Source organism: Bufo gargarizans, chromosome 2, assembly GCF_014858855.1.
Source record: "Bufo gargarizans isolate SCDJY-AF-19 chromosome 2, ASM1485885v1, whole genome shotgun sequence".
NCBI classification, from domain to species: Eukaryota; Metazoa; Chordata; class Amphibia; order Anura; family Bufonidae; genus Bufo; species Bufo gargarizans.
Genome location: NC_058081.1, coordinates 677,217,436 through 677,232,136, shown reverse-complemented (window position 1 = coordinate 677,232,136; position 14,701 = coordinate 677,217,436). Strand labels below are relative to the sequence as shown.

Sequence of the window (14,701 nt, the reverse complement as noted above, 5' to 3'; positions counted from 1 at the left end):
AATCATGTATCCTTGAGTATGTCTGACTGTTACAGTGCTGAACCCTAGGGGGGGAACCATATGCTTCGCACTAAATCACACATAGCAGTTTTTGTCTGGTGCATCACTTCATGGGTTGCCTGTGCCATCGTGGAGTAGAGGGACCTGGGAAGGCGAAGTTTCCCTTCTTATTTGTAGTCCCCCCTTTTCCATCCACCAGTCCCTTTCCTCCTTCCCCATCTGGTTCTGTAAGGTCTTAAGAACTTTCGGGAGACAGGAGGAGTTATTTCAGGGACCTGAACAGTGGCCACTTAAGCAGACCCCTGTCTTAGGTAATTTGGCAGCCATTTTTGCCGCCTGATCTGCCGTGGCTTTCCCCTTTGCCTCCTCTGCATCCGTTTACAGTGGCCTTTCGTTGCTATCATCACCTCTCATGTTCGTGACAAGAGGGCTTCCATCAGAGTCCTCACTGCTTCCCCATTTTCGATGGGTTTACCTGAAGCGATCAGGGAGTCTCTGGCTTTCCATATGGGCCCATAGTCATGGGCTATCCCAAAAGCACACCTGGAATCAGTGTAAATGTTGGCTGTTTTTCCATCTGCATATTTGCAAGCCATCTTCAGAGTCTTTTAGCTCCACTTCTTGAGCAGACATGTGTGGTAGTTCACGTTTAATCACCACTGCCCAACCTGTGTAGTACCTGCCATCCTGGCCATACCTCGATCCATCCACAAACAGCACATGATCTAGATTATCTAATGGCTGATTTACCGAATCCCACTACCTCTTGTGACCTCATCTGCAAAAGTCAGGAGCCTCTTCCTTTGAATCTGGAAGAAAAGTTTAAAGTGCGGTGTCCTAACTCTTCCCTCTCCCCTTGGTCCAGAGGCAACAGGGTGGCTTGGTCCAAAGTATTACACCTTTTGGAGAGCAACATTGTCAGGCAACAAAATGGAACACGGCATTCTAAGACAACAGGCAACAAAACAATTATTTGGATTGTACGTTCATGAGGATAGATGTAATATCACCATCACTTTGTGGTTCAGAACTATCTCAGAGCTTTCATCAAGCATAGCTAGTACAACTACTACAGAAATATAAATACTTAATCCAGCTCACCTTTCTGGTGGAATTTGTAGTCCCGGCTCCAGGGACCCTGGGGAAGTGTTCCCGTAGCAACCGCAGGTAAATGAAGAAAAAAAAAAGGTCCTGGAGACAAAATGAAGTTCTCTGTCAGCTCTTCTTTATTGATCACATGAAGTTCACAGACAAAACCACCTCCTACATGGCATAACGTTGATGCGTTTCGGGTTGGTACCCTTAGTCGTAACAACTTCTCAAGTGTGGCCCCTCAACTTATAGGGGTTTGGAGAACGCCCTCCCCAGCCACGAGGAAGGAGTCTCCAACTCCATAGGCTGCTACATATGATGACACACCTTTTCGTTTGCTGTGTTAATCACTGATATAATTGGTAACACACTGTGTGGACACCTCTCTGAGGATATTAACCCCAGGAGTGCCGTGATACTATATTCTGGCAGGAAAGACGCACAGTGTGAACATGCCATCATCAATTAAAAATATATAATATCGTACAAGAACAAACAACATAAAACAAAAATGACCTTCTGATTTTCAGCTGATTGAAATACATAGTATTGAAGCAGATTACATTAGACAATTTGTCTGCAATTCTATTACATATTAGTATCTGCAGATGGCTCGGCGTTCCCAAAGACAACTTGCAAAAAGCTTATTGTGCTATTCGCAGGCAGCACCCGCTACATGCGTGTAACACAGTGAAATATGTAGCCTTCGATGCACTTTGGAAGCGCCGACTCCAATGATTTTGTGGACAATCAAAAGCAAAAAAGAAGAAACCGCCTCATCTAACCAGGGTCCTATGTATTGACGAACAGAGATGTGTGCAAAAAACCAGGCTACCTGAGTTATCATCAAGGCTTCTATGTTAGGGGAGTGTATTTGGAAGGCATATGCTATACTGTCTCCTTGTATTATTAGAGATATATAATTGTTGTTCCCTTGATTTAGTCACTCACTGATAAATATATATTAGTTCTTTTTTCAAGTTAAGACCTGCTGGTGTTCTAGTAGCAAGTCTAAAAATCCAATAGGCTTCTCGGAGAAGGATTTTTTCCGATGTCTCCACCCCTTTTGGGGGTTAGAACTCGCTCTATAGCAAATGCCTGGAAAAATGTCACTTGACGAGCATGTTTTTGTATAAAATGCCTTGCTATATTTGAAATATTCAAAATATTCGGGTTATTAACATAGTTCAAATGTTCAAGAATGCGACTTTTAAACTTACGAGCTGTGCTGCCCACATACATTAGGTCACAATGCGTACATCTGATTACATAAATAACACCTTCCGTGTTACAATTTATGTAACTACGGATAGGGAATTTGCACGTGTGATCTGAATTTTCAAATGACTTCGTGGGAAACACATACTCGCAAGTTTTGCAGGGATTACCTCCACATTTGGTAAATCCTTTATAAATAAGCCAATTTGGCTTAAAATTAGTTCCCCTGCTACTGGCAGTGTACAGGGACGGAGACAGCGAGCAGGACAGGGTAGTGGCCCTTCTAGATACAATTCTGCATCCTGATTTAAGGGCTTGATACAATATATTGTCATCGTATAGAATGGGTAAGCATTTCTTTATCACAGAGCTAATTGTGTTAAATTCACTACTATAAGTTAAAGATAGAGTAGGAACCTTGTTCTGGTCACTGTCTCCGGAGACCTTCCCACTTAATTTGTTCCTTGGCTTTCCAAATAGCATATCCTTTCTTTCTGTAATGCTATCTTTCTCCCTCTTTTTATCATCCAGCCTGGATAATTTCTGTCCCTCAATCTTGTTTCCACTTTTCTAAATTCTTCTTCTAGATCCTCTGCTTTACTGCAATTTCTAACTGTACGTGTAAATTCACCCACGGGGATTGCTCTGATGGTATGCATGGGATGGTGGCTTTTGGCATTCAGTATAGAATTTCCTGCCACTTCTTTCCTGTAAGTGACGGTGTGCACCACCTCTCCTGGACTCCCGCGGAGTGTCAAATCTAGGAAGTTTATGTGGGACTCATGTGCCGAACATATGAATTGTAGATTGTAATTATTGTTGTTTAGATATGCCTGGAGGTCTGGGACGGCAGACACACCGCCGGCCCATACCATGAGCACGTCATCGATGTATCTGCCGTACCAGACCAAACCAGGCATAAATGGATTGTCCACATTTATAAATGTATTTTTCCTCCCAATATGACATTGTCAAATTCGCCAATGATGGTGAGAATTTGGCCCCCATTGACACTCCGCGGGTCTGTAGGTAGAACACACCGTCAAACATGAAATAATTATGGGTTAACAAATACGCTGTTATTTCGCATATAAGGTCAACATGACCGGAACTAAGTCCGGTATATCGATGAAGATGGTATTCCATCGCCAGCAGAGCAACCCCGTGGGGAATAGAGGGATAAAGAGAGACCACATCCGCTGTAATCCAACAGTAATTATTATCCCATTTAAATTTGTACATGGATCTTAATACGTCCGCTGTATCTTTTAGGAATCCTGGAGTGCGCCTGACTAGAGGCTGGAGAACATTATCCAGCCAACTACCCAGGCGCTCTGTCAGGGAACCTATGCCGGAGACTATGAGGCGGGGGGTGGACGCCTTTATGGACTTTGGGCAAGGCATGCATAATGGGTATGACTGGGGCTTCCAAATACACTCCCCTAACATAGAAGCCTTGATGATAACTCAGGTAGCCTGGTTTTTTGCACACATCTCTGTTCGTCAATACATAGGACCCTGGTTAGATAAGGCGGTTTCTTCTTTTTTGCTTTTGATTGTCCACAAAACCATTGGAGTCGGCGCTTCCAAAGTGCATCGAAGGCTACATATTTCACTGTGTTACACGCATGTAGCGGGTGCTGCCTGCGAATAGCACAATAAGCTTTTTGCAAGTTGTCTTTGGGAACGCCGAGCCATCTGCAGATACTAATATGTAATAGAATTGCAGACAAATTGTCTAATGTAATCTGCTTCAATACTATGTATTTCAATCAGCTGAAAATCAGAAGGTCATTTTCGTTTTATGTTGTTTGTTCTTGTACTATATTATATATTTTTAATTGATGATGGCATGTTCACACTGTGCGTCTTTCCTGCCAGAATATAGTATCACGGCATTCCTGGGGTTAATATCCTCAGAGAGGTGTCCACACAGTGTGTTACCAATTATATCAGTGATTAACACAGCAAACGAAAAAGGTGTGTCATCATATGTGGCAGCCTATGGAGTTGGAGACTCCTTCCTCGTGGCTGGGGAGGGCGTTCTCCAAACCCCTATAAGTTGAGGGGCCACACTTGAGAAGTTGTTACGACTAAGGGTACCAACCCGAAACGCGTCAACGTTATGCCATGTAGGAGGTGGTTTTGTCTGTAAACTTCATGTGATCAATAAAGAAGAGCTGACAGAGGAACTTCATTTTGTCTCCGGGACCTTTTTTTCTTCATTTACCTACAACTACTACAGCTCTGATGCAGAAAGGGGCACCTCTGGCCACGGGATCAAGTCTGACTGAATAATATGCTACGGGGCGTTATTGCTGGCCATGCAGTTGGGTGAGGACAGCTTAGTCATGGCCACTCACTTCATAACAATACAATCTAAATGTAATAATTTGATAGGCTCAGTGTGGGGGAACACAAAATTGCCAGTTCTAGGCATAAAAATAATCTACCACCTCATCTGTGAGGCGATAGGGACTTAAGGACAAATCAATCACAGGGGAGTGAGTAGGGGTAATGGGAACCTGAGCCAACAAGGTGTGTGTGTGTGTGTGTGTGTGTATTGGGCACGATGTGGGTGTTAAACTGTGGCTTCATTAACGGCGTGTAGGTAATGTACCATCCAATGGTGAGTGGTTTGCTTTTCTCAGCTTCTGGGAGTACTGATACAAACATGGACGAGGGAATTTTATCACTAATGGCCAACAAACAAAGTTCCTGGTCGTTGAGGGCACCTGTAAGCTTCACAGTGCCGTCCTCCTGATAGGAGATACTAGCATGTACCTTTGCAAGCAAATCTGCACCCAGGAGGCAACAAGGGGCATTACCACTGACCAGCAAACGGGCAAGCGCATCTTGGTTAGGGGCAAATCTAATATGGATGGTTTCTCTTGTAAAGGGAGTGTACTACTTTCCCATCCACTTCTACCCAAAGACTGGTGTCCTTGGAGAGTAAATCAGGGGAGGCCATGTTTGCTGTGAACAACTGTCTTGGCTGCTCCAGTATCAATCAAAAACGGGACTACTTCTTTTATCACCCAGAATGAGGGATATCATTGGGCCAGACTGAATCTGCTAAAAATGTTTAAAAGTAGAGCCGATGCTGGATTTCCTGTTCCTAATCTTGATCTAAATCCCCCCTCCCCCTCACCTGTCTTGTGTTTTCCTTATAACAAAAAACATGGGTGTCTGTGGGGACGGACAGTGATCCGGGCATGGTCAACATAGACTACAATACTCTCGTGTGGTGTGGACGAGGAGTACCACACACAGCACAACACTCTCTTTTCTGGGATCTGGGTCCCACAGACTCTGCAGGCCCATCTCCCAGGACCATTATAGGGTGGCAGACTTACTTTTCCCTCACTTTAATGAGGCGTTTGACATCAGGGCTGAAGCAATGCCAAAGGAACACTACCTATGGTTGGCACCACTGAACCACCCAATGCTGCTTGATGTTACTCTGCATTTTGGCTTACAGAAGTATCCAACTTTCCCTATCGCGGAATTGATAGACTGGAAAACAGGACTTCTCATCTTCCATGGGAGTGTCTTATATCTAGGGGATGGGCACAAGGGATGTCTTTGTCTGTAACGTCCACCCCTATCCCCCTCTCCGCTCTGAGTCATCTAAGTCCACCCCTTTCAGTCGGATACTGTGGTCCTCCTTCTGTCCGTCCAGTAGTGTCCCAGCTATGCATAAGAACAGAGCTCTGATGTTAAGCACAACACTTAACATGTAACACGTAACATTAAACATTGAAACAAACAGATCTGACAAAACAGACATGAATCAATATATTTGTTAATGATCTTGTAGAAGGCTTGCATAGTAAAATATCAATTTTCGCAGATGACACTAAACTGTGTAAAGTAATTAACACTGATGAGGACAGTATACTACTACAGAGCGATCTGGATAGATTGGAGGCTTGGGCAGATAAGTGGCAGATGAGGTTTAACACTGACAAATGTAAAGTTATGCACATGGGAAGGAATAATGCAAGTCACCCGTACTTATTAAATGGTAAAACACTCGGTAACACTGACATGGAAAAAGATCTAGGAATTTTAATAAACAGCAAACTAAGCTGCAAAAAACAGTGTCAGGCAGCTGCTGCCAAGGCCAATTAGATAATGGGTTGCCTGTGATGAGAACATAGTCCTACCACTTTACAAATCATTAGTCAGACCACACATGGAGTACTGTGTACAGTTCTGGGCTCCAGTGAACAAAGCAGACATGCCAGAGCTGGACAGGGTCCAGAGGAGGGCAACTAAAGTGATAACTGGAATGGGGCAACTACAGCACCCTGAAAGATTATCAACATTAGGGTTATTCACTTTAGAAAAAAGACGACTGAGAGGAGATCTAATTAATATGTATAAATATATCGGGTCAGTACAGAGATCTATCCCATCATCTATTCATTCCCAGGACGGTGACTGTGACGAGGGGACATCCTCTGCGTCTGGAGGAAAGAAGGTTTGTTCACAAACATAGAAGAGGATTCTTTACGGTAAGAGCAGTGAGACTATGGAACTCTGCCTGAGGAGGTGGTGATGGTGAGGACAATAAAGGAATTCAAGAGGGGCCTGGATGTATTTCTGGAGCGTAATAATATTACAGGCTATAGCTACTAGAGAGAAATCGTTGATCCAGGGATTTATTCTGATTGCCTGATTGGAGTCGGGAAGGAATTTTTATTCCCCTAAAGTGAGGAAAATTGGCTTCTACCTCACAGGCTTTTTTTTACCTTCCTCTGGATTAACTTGCAGGATGACAGGCCGAACTGGATGGACAAATGTCTTTTTTCGGCCTTATGTACTATGTTACTATGAACACACAAAGGGCCCATAAAAAAACTTTTCATTAACTTTAATTAAAAAGTGTGATCAACACTGTTGGCACCAATAAAAACCCCAAAACTTCCAAGAAAAATAAAATTCTTAATGCGCATATTATATAAAAACAAATATCTTACTCCATACACATTCACATTTTCATGTACTCCTTTTCACAAACAGCTCATAACCACGCCCATATACATAAAATATGAATTACATTCACAGCTCTGGTAAAAACATCCATCAGTCTTCACACATATGCGCCTCAACTACAACTCAAAGCCACACCCATTCACATTCCACTGAATCATTTGTTTTCCAACCCAGCCACATAGCTTTCTTTGTTTCATCCCAAAACTTGCAGCACAGACAAACACAGCTTTCCTGGAAACAGATGGCCACACCACACCCAGAATTGCTGATGGTCTGTCGCTATTGTGCTGTGTTTTCCAATGTCTTCTGGTCTTCACTCTGTGATTAATCAAATCTTATAAGAAAACAATATATTTACATGTTATAATCCTATATAAGAAAACAATATACATGTTATAATCATACAGTCATTTTGTTAAAAGCTGGATTCCCACATTACACTGCTTGGGAAAGAAGAAAGAAAATTATTGAACAAATCTTCGTCTTGTATAATATATTACACATCACTTACTCTGCATGATTCCCTCATTCCCTCCCCCCTTATTTCTTCGCCTGCTCCTCTTATCTCAGGAATGTTTCTGTGTGAAGGCAGGGGGAAGTGAGTCTCTGTAGCTCACACTGGATATAATACTTCCATTAACTGACCATCTTTTACTGCTGTAATCTCCAATGCTAGTGCTAGGACCTTCCCTATTTAAACACACACATATCATTAGCGTAACAAAACTTAACCAGTTAATTTCTGAACATTTAACACAATCGCCTTTCTGATTGCAGACACTGGGGCACTTGCTTTCTTGCTAGTGCCCTCAATTAACATCCTGACATTGCTCTGTTTTCTCACTCATTTGAATCCCCCCCCCCCCCCCCTCACCTCAACATCACAGTCTGTAAGCTCTAACATCACCGATTCTTACAGATTTTCATCCCTGTTGCCAGCCGGGCGACATGTTGTCTGGGGCCACACTTTCTCTAACGTTCTTTTTCACATTTTAACTTTCAATTCTCCATTAATATCACATCCTATAATCTCCCTCTTCCCTCACTACTAGCTAGGGGCTGTATTTTCTCCTTCATAATACTGGGACTGACCCATTTAAACAGCAGTATTTCAGACTGACACACACAAAACCCTTTCCTCCACACACAAAGGATTCACCCTCCCCTCTGGTTGGCTCAAATCTGACTATCACGTCTGACTAGTCAGCTGGGACTCCCCACACGTCTTCCCCTGCTCCAGGGGTCAGGCGGGCTCCTCACGCATCTTCCTGGGGGTCAGGTCAGGTGGAGAATATCTCCGCAGTCTTCCCTTCCAAGGGTCATGAGGCTCCACCGTCTTCCTGGGGGTCAGGTCAGGTGGAGAATATCTCTGCAGTCTTCCCTTCCAAGGGTCATGAGGATCCACAGTCTTCCTGGCCAGGTCAGCCGGAGTTTACTTTGTTTACACCTCGGCGCTACAGCGCTCCCTTCCAAACCAGGAGGTTACTGTCCCCTCCCTTTGTCTGTGGTCTTACTGTCCATGCTCAATTCACTCCTCGGACCATACTGACACACATATACACACCAGATCTATCAATTCAGATTATGTAGTCAGCATATCAGCCGACTACTTTACTTACACGGGTACCACCTCACAGCAGACTAGGCCAACATGAAGTGACAAACTAAATGGCAGAAAGGCGGGTAAGAGTATTCTTACCGTTCTATTAAAGCCGGCCATCTCCTCTCTGCCGTTCGTCAAGTCCTGGGGCCTCTTGTGTGTCGGCTGTTGATGCTCACTTCACCTTGAAGTCCCTTCGTAATCGCCATTTGTTTAAGCAGCCCTGAATTGGAGCATTTGAGATACACTCTGGTGCTCCAAATCAATGTACCCCCAGGGGGTTACTATCCACGCGTGGTTGAGAGACTGGACACTGACACAGAAGCTGGTCAAAGCAATCTCTAACTTTTATTACACAGAGTAAGTGGTATATGTATCTTCAGAAAAGGGCAGTACTTTTTGAGGCCCAGGCATTGTTTCATTGGTCAAAAAGGAAAAAGAGATAAGAGAAATAGAGATAACATACTAACATCTGCGCAGTGAGTACCACTTTGGAATGTGAACTAATGTAAACATCTTAGGCTACTTTCACACTTGCGTTCGGAGCGGATCCGTCTGGTGTCTTCACAGACGGATCCGCACCTATAATGCAAACGCTTAGATCCGTTCAGAACGGATCTGTTTGCATTACCATGAAAAGTGCATGGTTCATGATAGTGCAAACGGATCCGTTTTGACTTTACATTGAAAGTCAATGGGGGACGGATCCGTTTGAAAATTGAGCCATACTGTGTCAACTTCAAACGGATCCGTCCCCATTGACTTACATTGTAAGTCTGGACGGATCTGTTTGCCTCCGCACGGCCAGGCGGACACCCGAATGCTGCAAGCACTGAGCGGAGCGGAGGACAAACGGTGCCAGACTGATGCATTCTGAGCGGATCCGCATCCACTCAGAATGCATTAGGGCTGGACGGATCCGTTCGGGGCCGCTTATGAGAGCCTTCAAACGGAACTCACAAGCGGAGCCCCGAACACAAGTGTGAAAGTAGCCTAAGTGTCCGCCATCTTATAATGGTGGACAGTCTAACAATAATACTGCATACGTCATATGTGACACTTCAAGGAGGTGCTTCTCTATAGGCAGTGAATAATATGTATATATCAACCCATATGATTGGACTATGCATTCCTCCACACTCTATATACCTCCCTTGGGACATCTGTAGAAAGATGAGAAACCAGACGCTGCCCACAGCACAGCTCTTCCCCCCCCCCCTTCCTCTTCTCCAGTCTTGAAACAAAGAGAGGGGTGGGAGGCACTTGGAGAAGAAAAAGTTAACTCATTACAATCCTAGATATACAAAAATATAGAATAAAATTCACACATCTTTAACAATATCGAGTCGTTTTTTATTTGTTTTTTAACACACAGTACAAAATATATAAAGCATGATCTGGTTTAGCCTCCCAGGACTTACCATCCAATTCTCCCATTTTTTTAAGTGCTCCTCTTTTCATGTAGATTCCCCTTTCCAACCGAATTAGATGGTTTATAGCCCCTAACAGTTCTTGCTTGTTTGGACCAACAGATTGAATCCAATATTTCGCAACCAATTTCCTTTATACAATACAAAGTTTTCACTATCGCCAACCTACACCCCCCCCGTTACTGCTAGATCCTGAGTGTGGCCCAGAACACCAACCACTGGGATCCTAGGAACTGTAATATTGTACACGGTATCTACCATATTGAACACTTCCGACCCAGTAGGTATGCAATTCTCTGCAGGACCACATCATATGTATAAGATCTGCCTCTGTACAGTTCTTCCACATGTTTGCTGTGTTCCCTACATGGCTTATTGCAAACTGCAAATGGGACTTTTTATGGCTTGCTTTCAAAATTGGCATTATTCTTGCCACTCTTCCATAAAGGCCAGGGTGCACATCTCCCTGAACCCACCATTTACACCAGGAAACATGTTGGTGGCTGCCTCATGCTGTAGGGGTGCATTTGTTCAGCAGGGACAGGGAATCTGGTCAGAGTTGATGGGAAGATGGATGGAACGAAATACAAGGCAATCCTGGAGGAAAACCTGTTAGAGGCTGCAAGAAACTTGAGACTTGAGCCCAGACCTAAATCCCATTGAGAATCTGTGGCAAGACTGGAAAATTTGTTTACAGATGCTCTCCATCCAATCTGTCAGAGCTTAAGCTATTTTCTAAAGGAGAATAGGGGAAAATTTCTGCCTCTAGATCTGCAAAGCTGGTACAGACATACATTACCCCAAAAGACTTGTAGCTGTAATTTTCAGAGAAGGTGTTCCTACAAAGTATTGGCTGAATACTTATCTGCTTACCCTGCTGTTCCGTTCCAGCACTGTGGGATCCAGATTGCTTTCACTGCACTTCTGGTGCCTGCATGTAAACCACCTGCATGGATGGTGTCACTTGTGCACCGATGACTGGCCTCAGCAATGACGTGTCACCAAAATATATGTCACTTTTGGGTCACATGCCATTTGGGAGCTGTCCATGCTGAGAACAGTTATTGGCTACATTGGTGCACATGACCCCGTATTTGCTGGAAGTGCAGAGAAGACCGTCTGGGTCCTACAACCGGATGCGAGTTGAAGGGCGCTGATAGGTATAATTCCCTTTATAGTTCGGGGGGGGGGGGGGGGGTGTCAATATGAGGGATTGTTAGGGGGTTTGATCCATTTCGATACTTCACCTCCTCTAATAAGAGTTTGGTATTAAATGTCACCATGAAATCTCTGTAAAGAAATGATTTTCCCTCAATGTTTGTTTCTGTACAGGAACACGTTACAACATTATTAGGGTTCCCCCTCAGAAGTCAAGCGCTGGGGAGACTCTAGAAGGAGCTCAAGTTGTTTGTTCCATCGAACCAGCGGAGAAAATAAAATTTGCTTACTATCACAGCTTTGGTAAGAAAGTCCATGACAAACCCCTACAGTGCTAGAATGTGAACAGAGTACTCTACTAAAGGATACGTTTTGTTGGTGATTTAAAGTATAACTGTCGTATATTATTATTATAATTTTTTATTTTTTTTTGGAGTACTGGATTGTGGTGATTAATATCTCCTTGGTGGCCCTATTTCAACTTTTCACTGTGTATTCAATTACCCCTTAATTCCACATTTTTGTTCCCTGTACTGCCTACTTTTACCTGTGCTTAAAATAGGGTTGCTAGGCATGGTCCGTCTATTTGTTGAAGGACGGAGGACGCAGAAGCAGGACCGTGGAAACCCGGACGGGATTCCTGCTGACAGCATGAGCGCACGGCGTCATTGGTTGCTATGACACCATGCGCTTCATGCAGCCGCTGCTGTACAAGTAATACACTATAGCAGGAATCCCGGCCGGGTTTCTACGGTCCGCTCTCGGCCGCGGAACACGGCCGTGTGCATGAGGCCTTAACTGAATAATGAAATTGCAGTTTTATGCAGACTGGTTGCTAAGGGCTGAATGTTATTAAATATGGGGTGAGTCAGTCTAATAGTAACTGATTCTGGAATATCATGTTATTAGTAACTACATATATGAAAATTTTAATTAGGGTCTAAGTGTGACAGTTGTCCTATAAATGACGTTTATAACTTTTTTATGCCTATAACTTATCCTGTGGATAGGTCATCAGTATATGATCGATGGGGGACCAGCTTACTCTAGGCCAGTGACGTCACGTGTTCCAGGCACAGCTCTTTCCCATTCAAGTGAATAAGGCTAAGCTACAAGACCAAACAACCACTATGCAATGTACTGCACAGTGCTTGCTTGGTAAGCTGTGAGGAGGCAGTGGTGCTCAGCTGATTGGTGTGGTTTACGGGTGTCTGACCCCTGCCAATCAGATACTGATTACCTAACTAGAACAGATTGATATATAACTTTGAGTCCAGTGGGTGGTCACTACTCAGTGATTGACAGCTATCTCTACACATTGTCATACAGTAAAGGCCTTGAATCACTGATTAGGACCACACACTAGACTAATAAGCATAAACAGAGCATCAATTTAAAAGGGTTCTCTGAGATTTTCATATTGATCGACGTAGGTCCGACTCCCTGCACCCCTTCCTATTAGCTGTCTGAAGAGGCTACGGCGCTCCGTTGAGCACTGCGGCCTCATCCTAGACCACTGACATCAGCCACATGGCCTAGGTGCAGATCAGATCCATTCAAGTGATCGTTTTAGCATTGAACATAAAAATGGATATTTTAAAATGGTCTGTACATCCTGATATACTCCAGGGGGCACTGTTGTGCCCCTGCAGAAAATCTGATGTGGGGAGTCGGAGAAAACTCCCCACCGAACACCGAAGGTAAACTGGAATAGAAACTAGGTCTGGACACCGGGGAAAGGGAGCAGGGCACCTCCTAATGCCACCCTCATCCTAGCCCTGACTCCTATCCATATGAGCGGACCTAGATGGTAGGACGACTCATACACTGGAACCTCGGACCCCGAGTCGCCCTGTTAATCCCTGGAAAATATGTCAGGAACTAGAGACTACCTGTTCTCCAAGATACGGATGAACAGGAATCTCCCACCTGCCTAGATGCAAAGAAAGGGGAAGACAGTGAAAAGCAACTGGATCTGCAGGTAAGAACCCAGAACAACTAGCACTTACCTGCCGCAGAAACAGGAAGGAAAACCAATACACCAGTAACTGCCTGGACCCCCATACGGACAGGGTACATGGCGGCCCCAGGCAGAGCTGCTCACTGACTTGTTGTTCCCCCTCCGGGGAACCCAGGAGCCCTCTTGCCGAAGGCACAGACAGACAGGGGAGTGTCTAGCATCTATGCAGGACTGTACACACCAAAACAGACCAGACATGGAACAACTAGACATACAACACAAACCTTGACCATAAACCACACCATACATAGAAACGGGTAAGGTAGGAAGACATGGTAACAACGATGACATTGATGTCTCACTAGGTGGCCCTCAATAACTGGGCAGATGGAATACCCAGGACAGGAGCATAGCTCCAGCACCAACAGAGGCTGGAGGACAACTCAACCCCAGGCTACCAGCCACAGGCAGTATGAGCACCTAGTGACCACACCCAGCCAGGTAACCCAGTTAACCCCACAAGCACCAGACAGGGAAGGGAAACAAACCTTAAAGGAGAAGTGTACACACATGCTGCATAAACTACACATTTTCACAGGCAACCAGCATGCACAGAGACCGAGACACAGGCGTGACAGGCAGCTATTCTCTGCACGTCTCTTCACAGTGGAGTTCAGTTCTGAGCATTCAAGTCAACAGTATTTGGTACAATGTGTGTTTATTTTTTTTTGTCGTCCCCCCCCCCCCATTATTCTCAGTAAGTCCTTGCATCTTGTGTGCATGCTACCAAAGTGAATCATACTATGCATTTTGCTCATTTAGAAGTTGATACGAACGGTATCCAAAAATGTAATTTTTACTTAAAAATGGATATGTCTGATTTTTTAAATCTCCCACCTGTGTAGCCTGTACATTTTCTTTTTGTCGTAGGCATGAGTGAGAATTACGTGGTGTTTGTGGAACAACCTGTGAAGATAAACTTATTGAAGCTATTGCTTTGTAAGATACGAGGAAAGGCATTATTGCACAGCATAAGCTGGGACCCTGAGCTCAACACTGTATTCCATGTTATTAATAAACACACTGGAAAGGTATGTCCTGCACAACCAGAGCCCTTCCATCTAAAGATTAGGAACCACGAAGTGTAAAACATTAAAGTACAAAAATTGTAAAATATTACATTAAATATGGGCCCCCAAAGTGTGTTTCCACTTTTGATGCACCTTTTGTTATTTATTATTA

At 44.1% G+C, this 14,701-nt stretch overlaps 1 protein-coding gene across 2 annotated transcripts in view; it reads left to right on the top strand.

The window, feature by feature from the left end:
- The window catches only part of BCO2 (beta-carotene oxygenase 2), a 66,314-nt gene that overhangs the window by 39,916 nt on the left and 11,697 nt on the right, over positions 1-14,701 (top strand). For both annotated transcript variants that reach the window (XM_044282294.1, XM_044282295.1), the window contains exons 6-7: positions 11,674-11,802; positions 14,390-14,550. In XM_044282294.1, the coding sequence (XP_044138229.1) occupies positions 11,674-11,802; positions 14,390-14,550 (290 nt within the window). The remainder of the gene's footprint in view (positions 1-11,673; positions 11,803-14,389; positions 14,551-14,701) is intronic.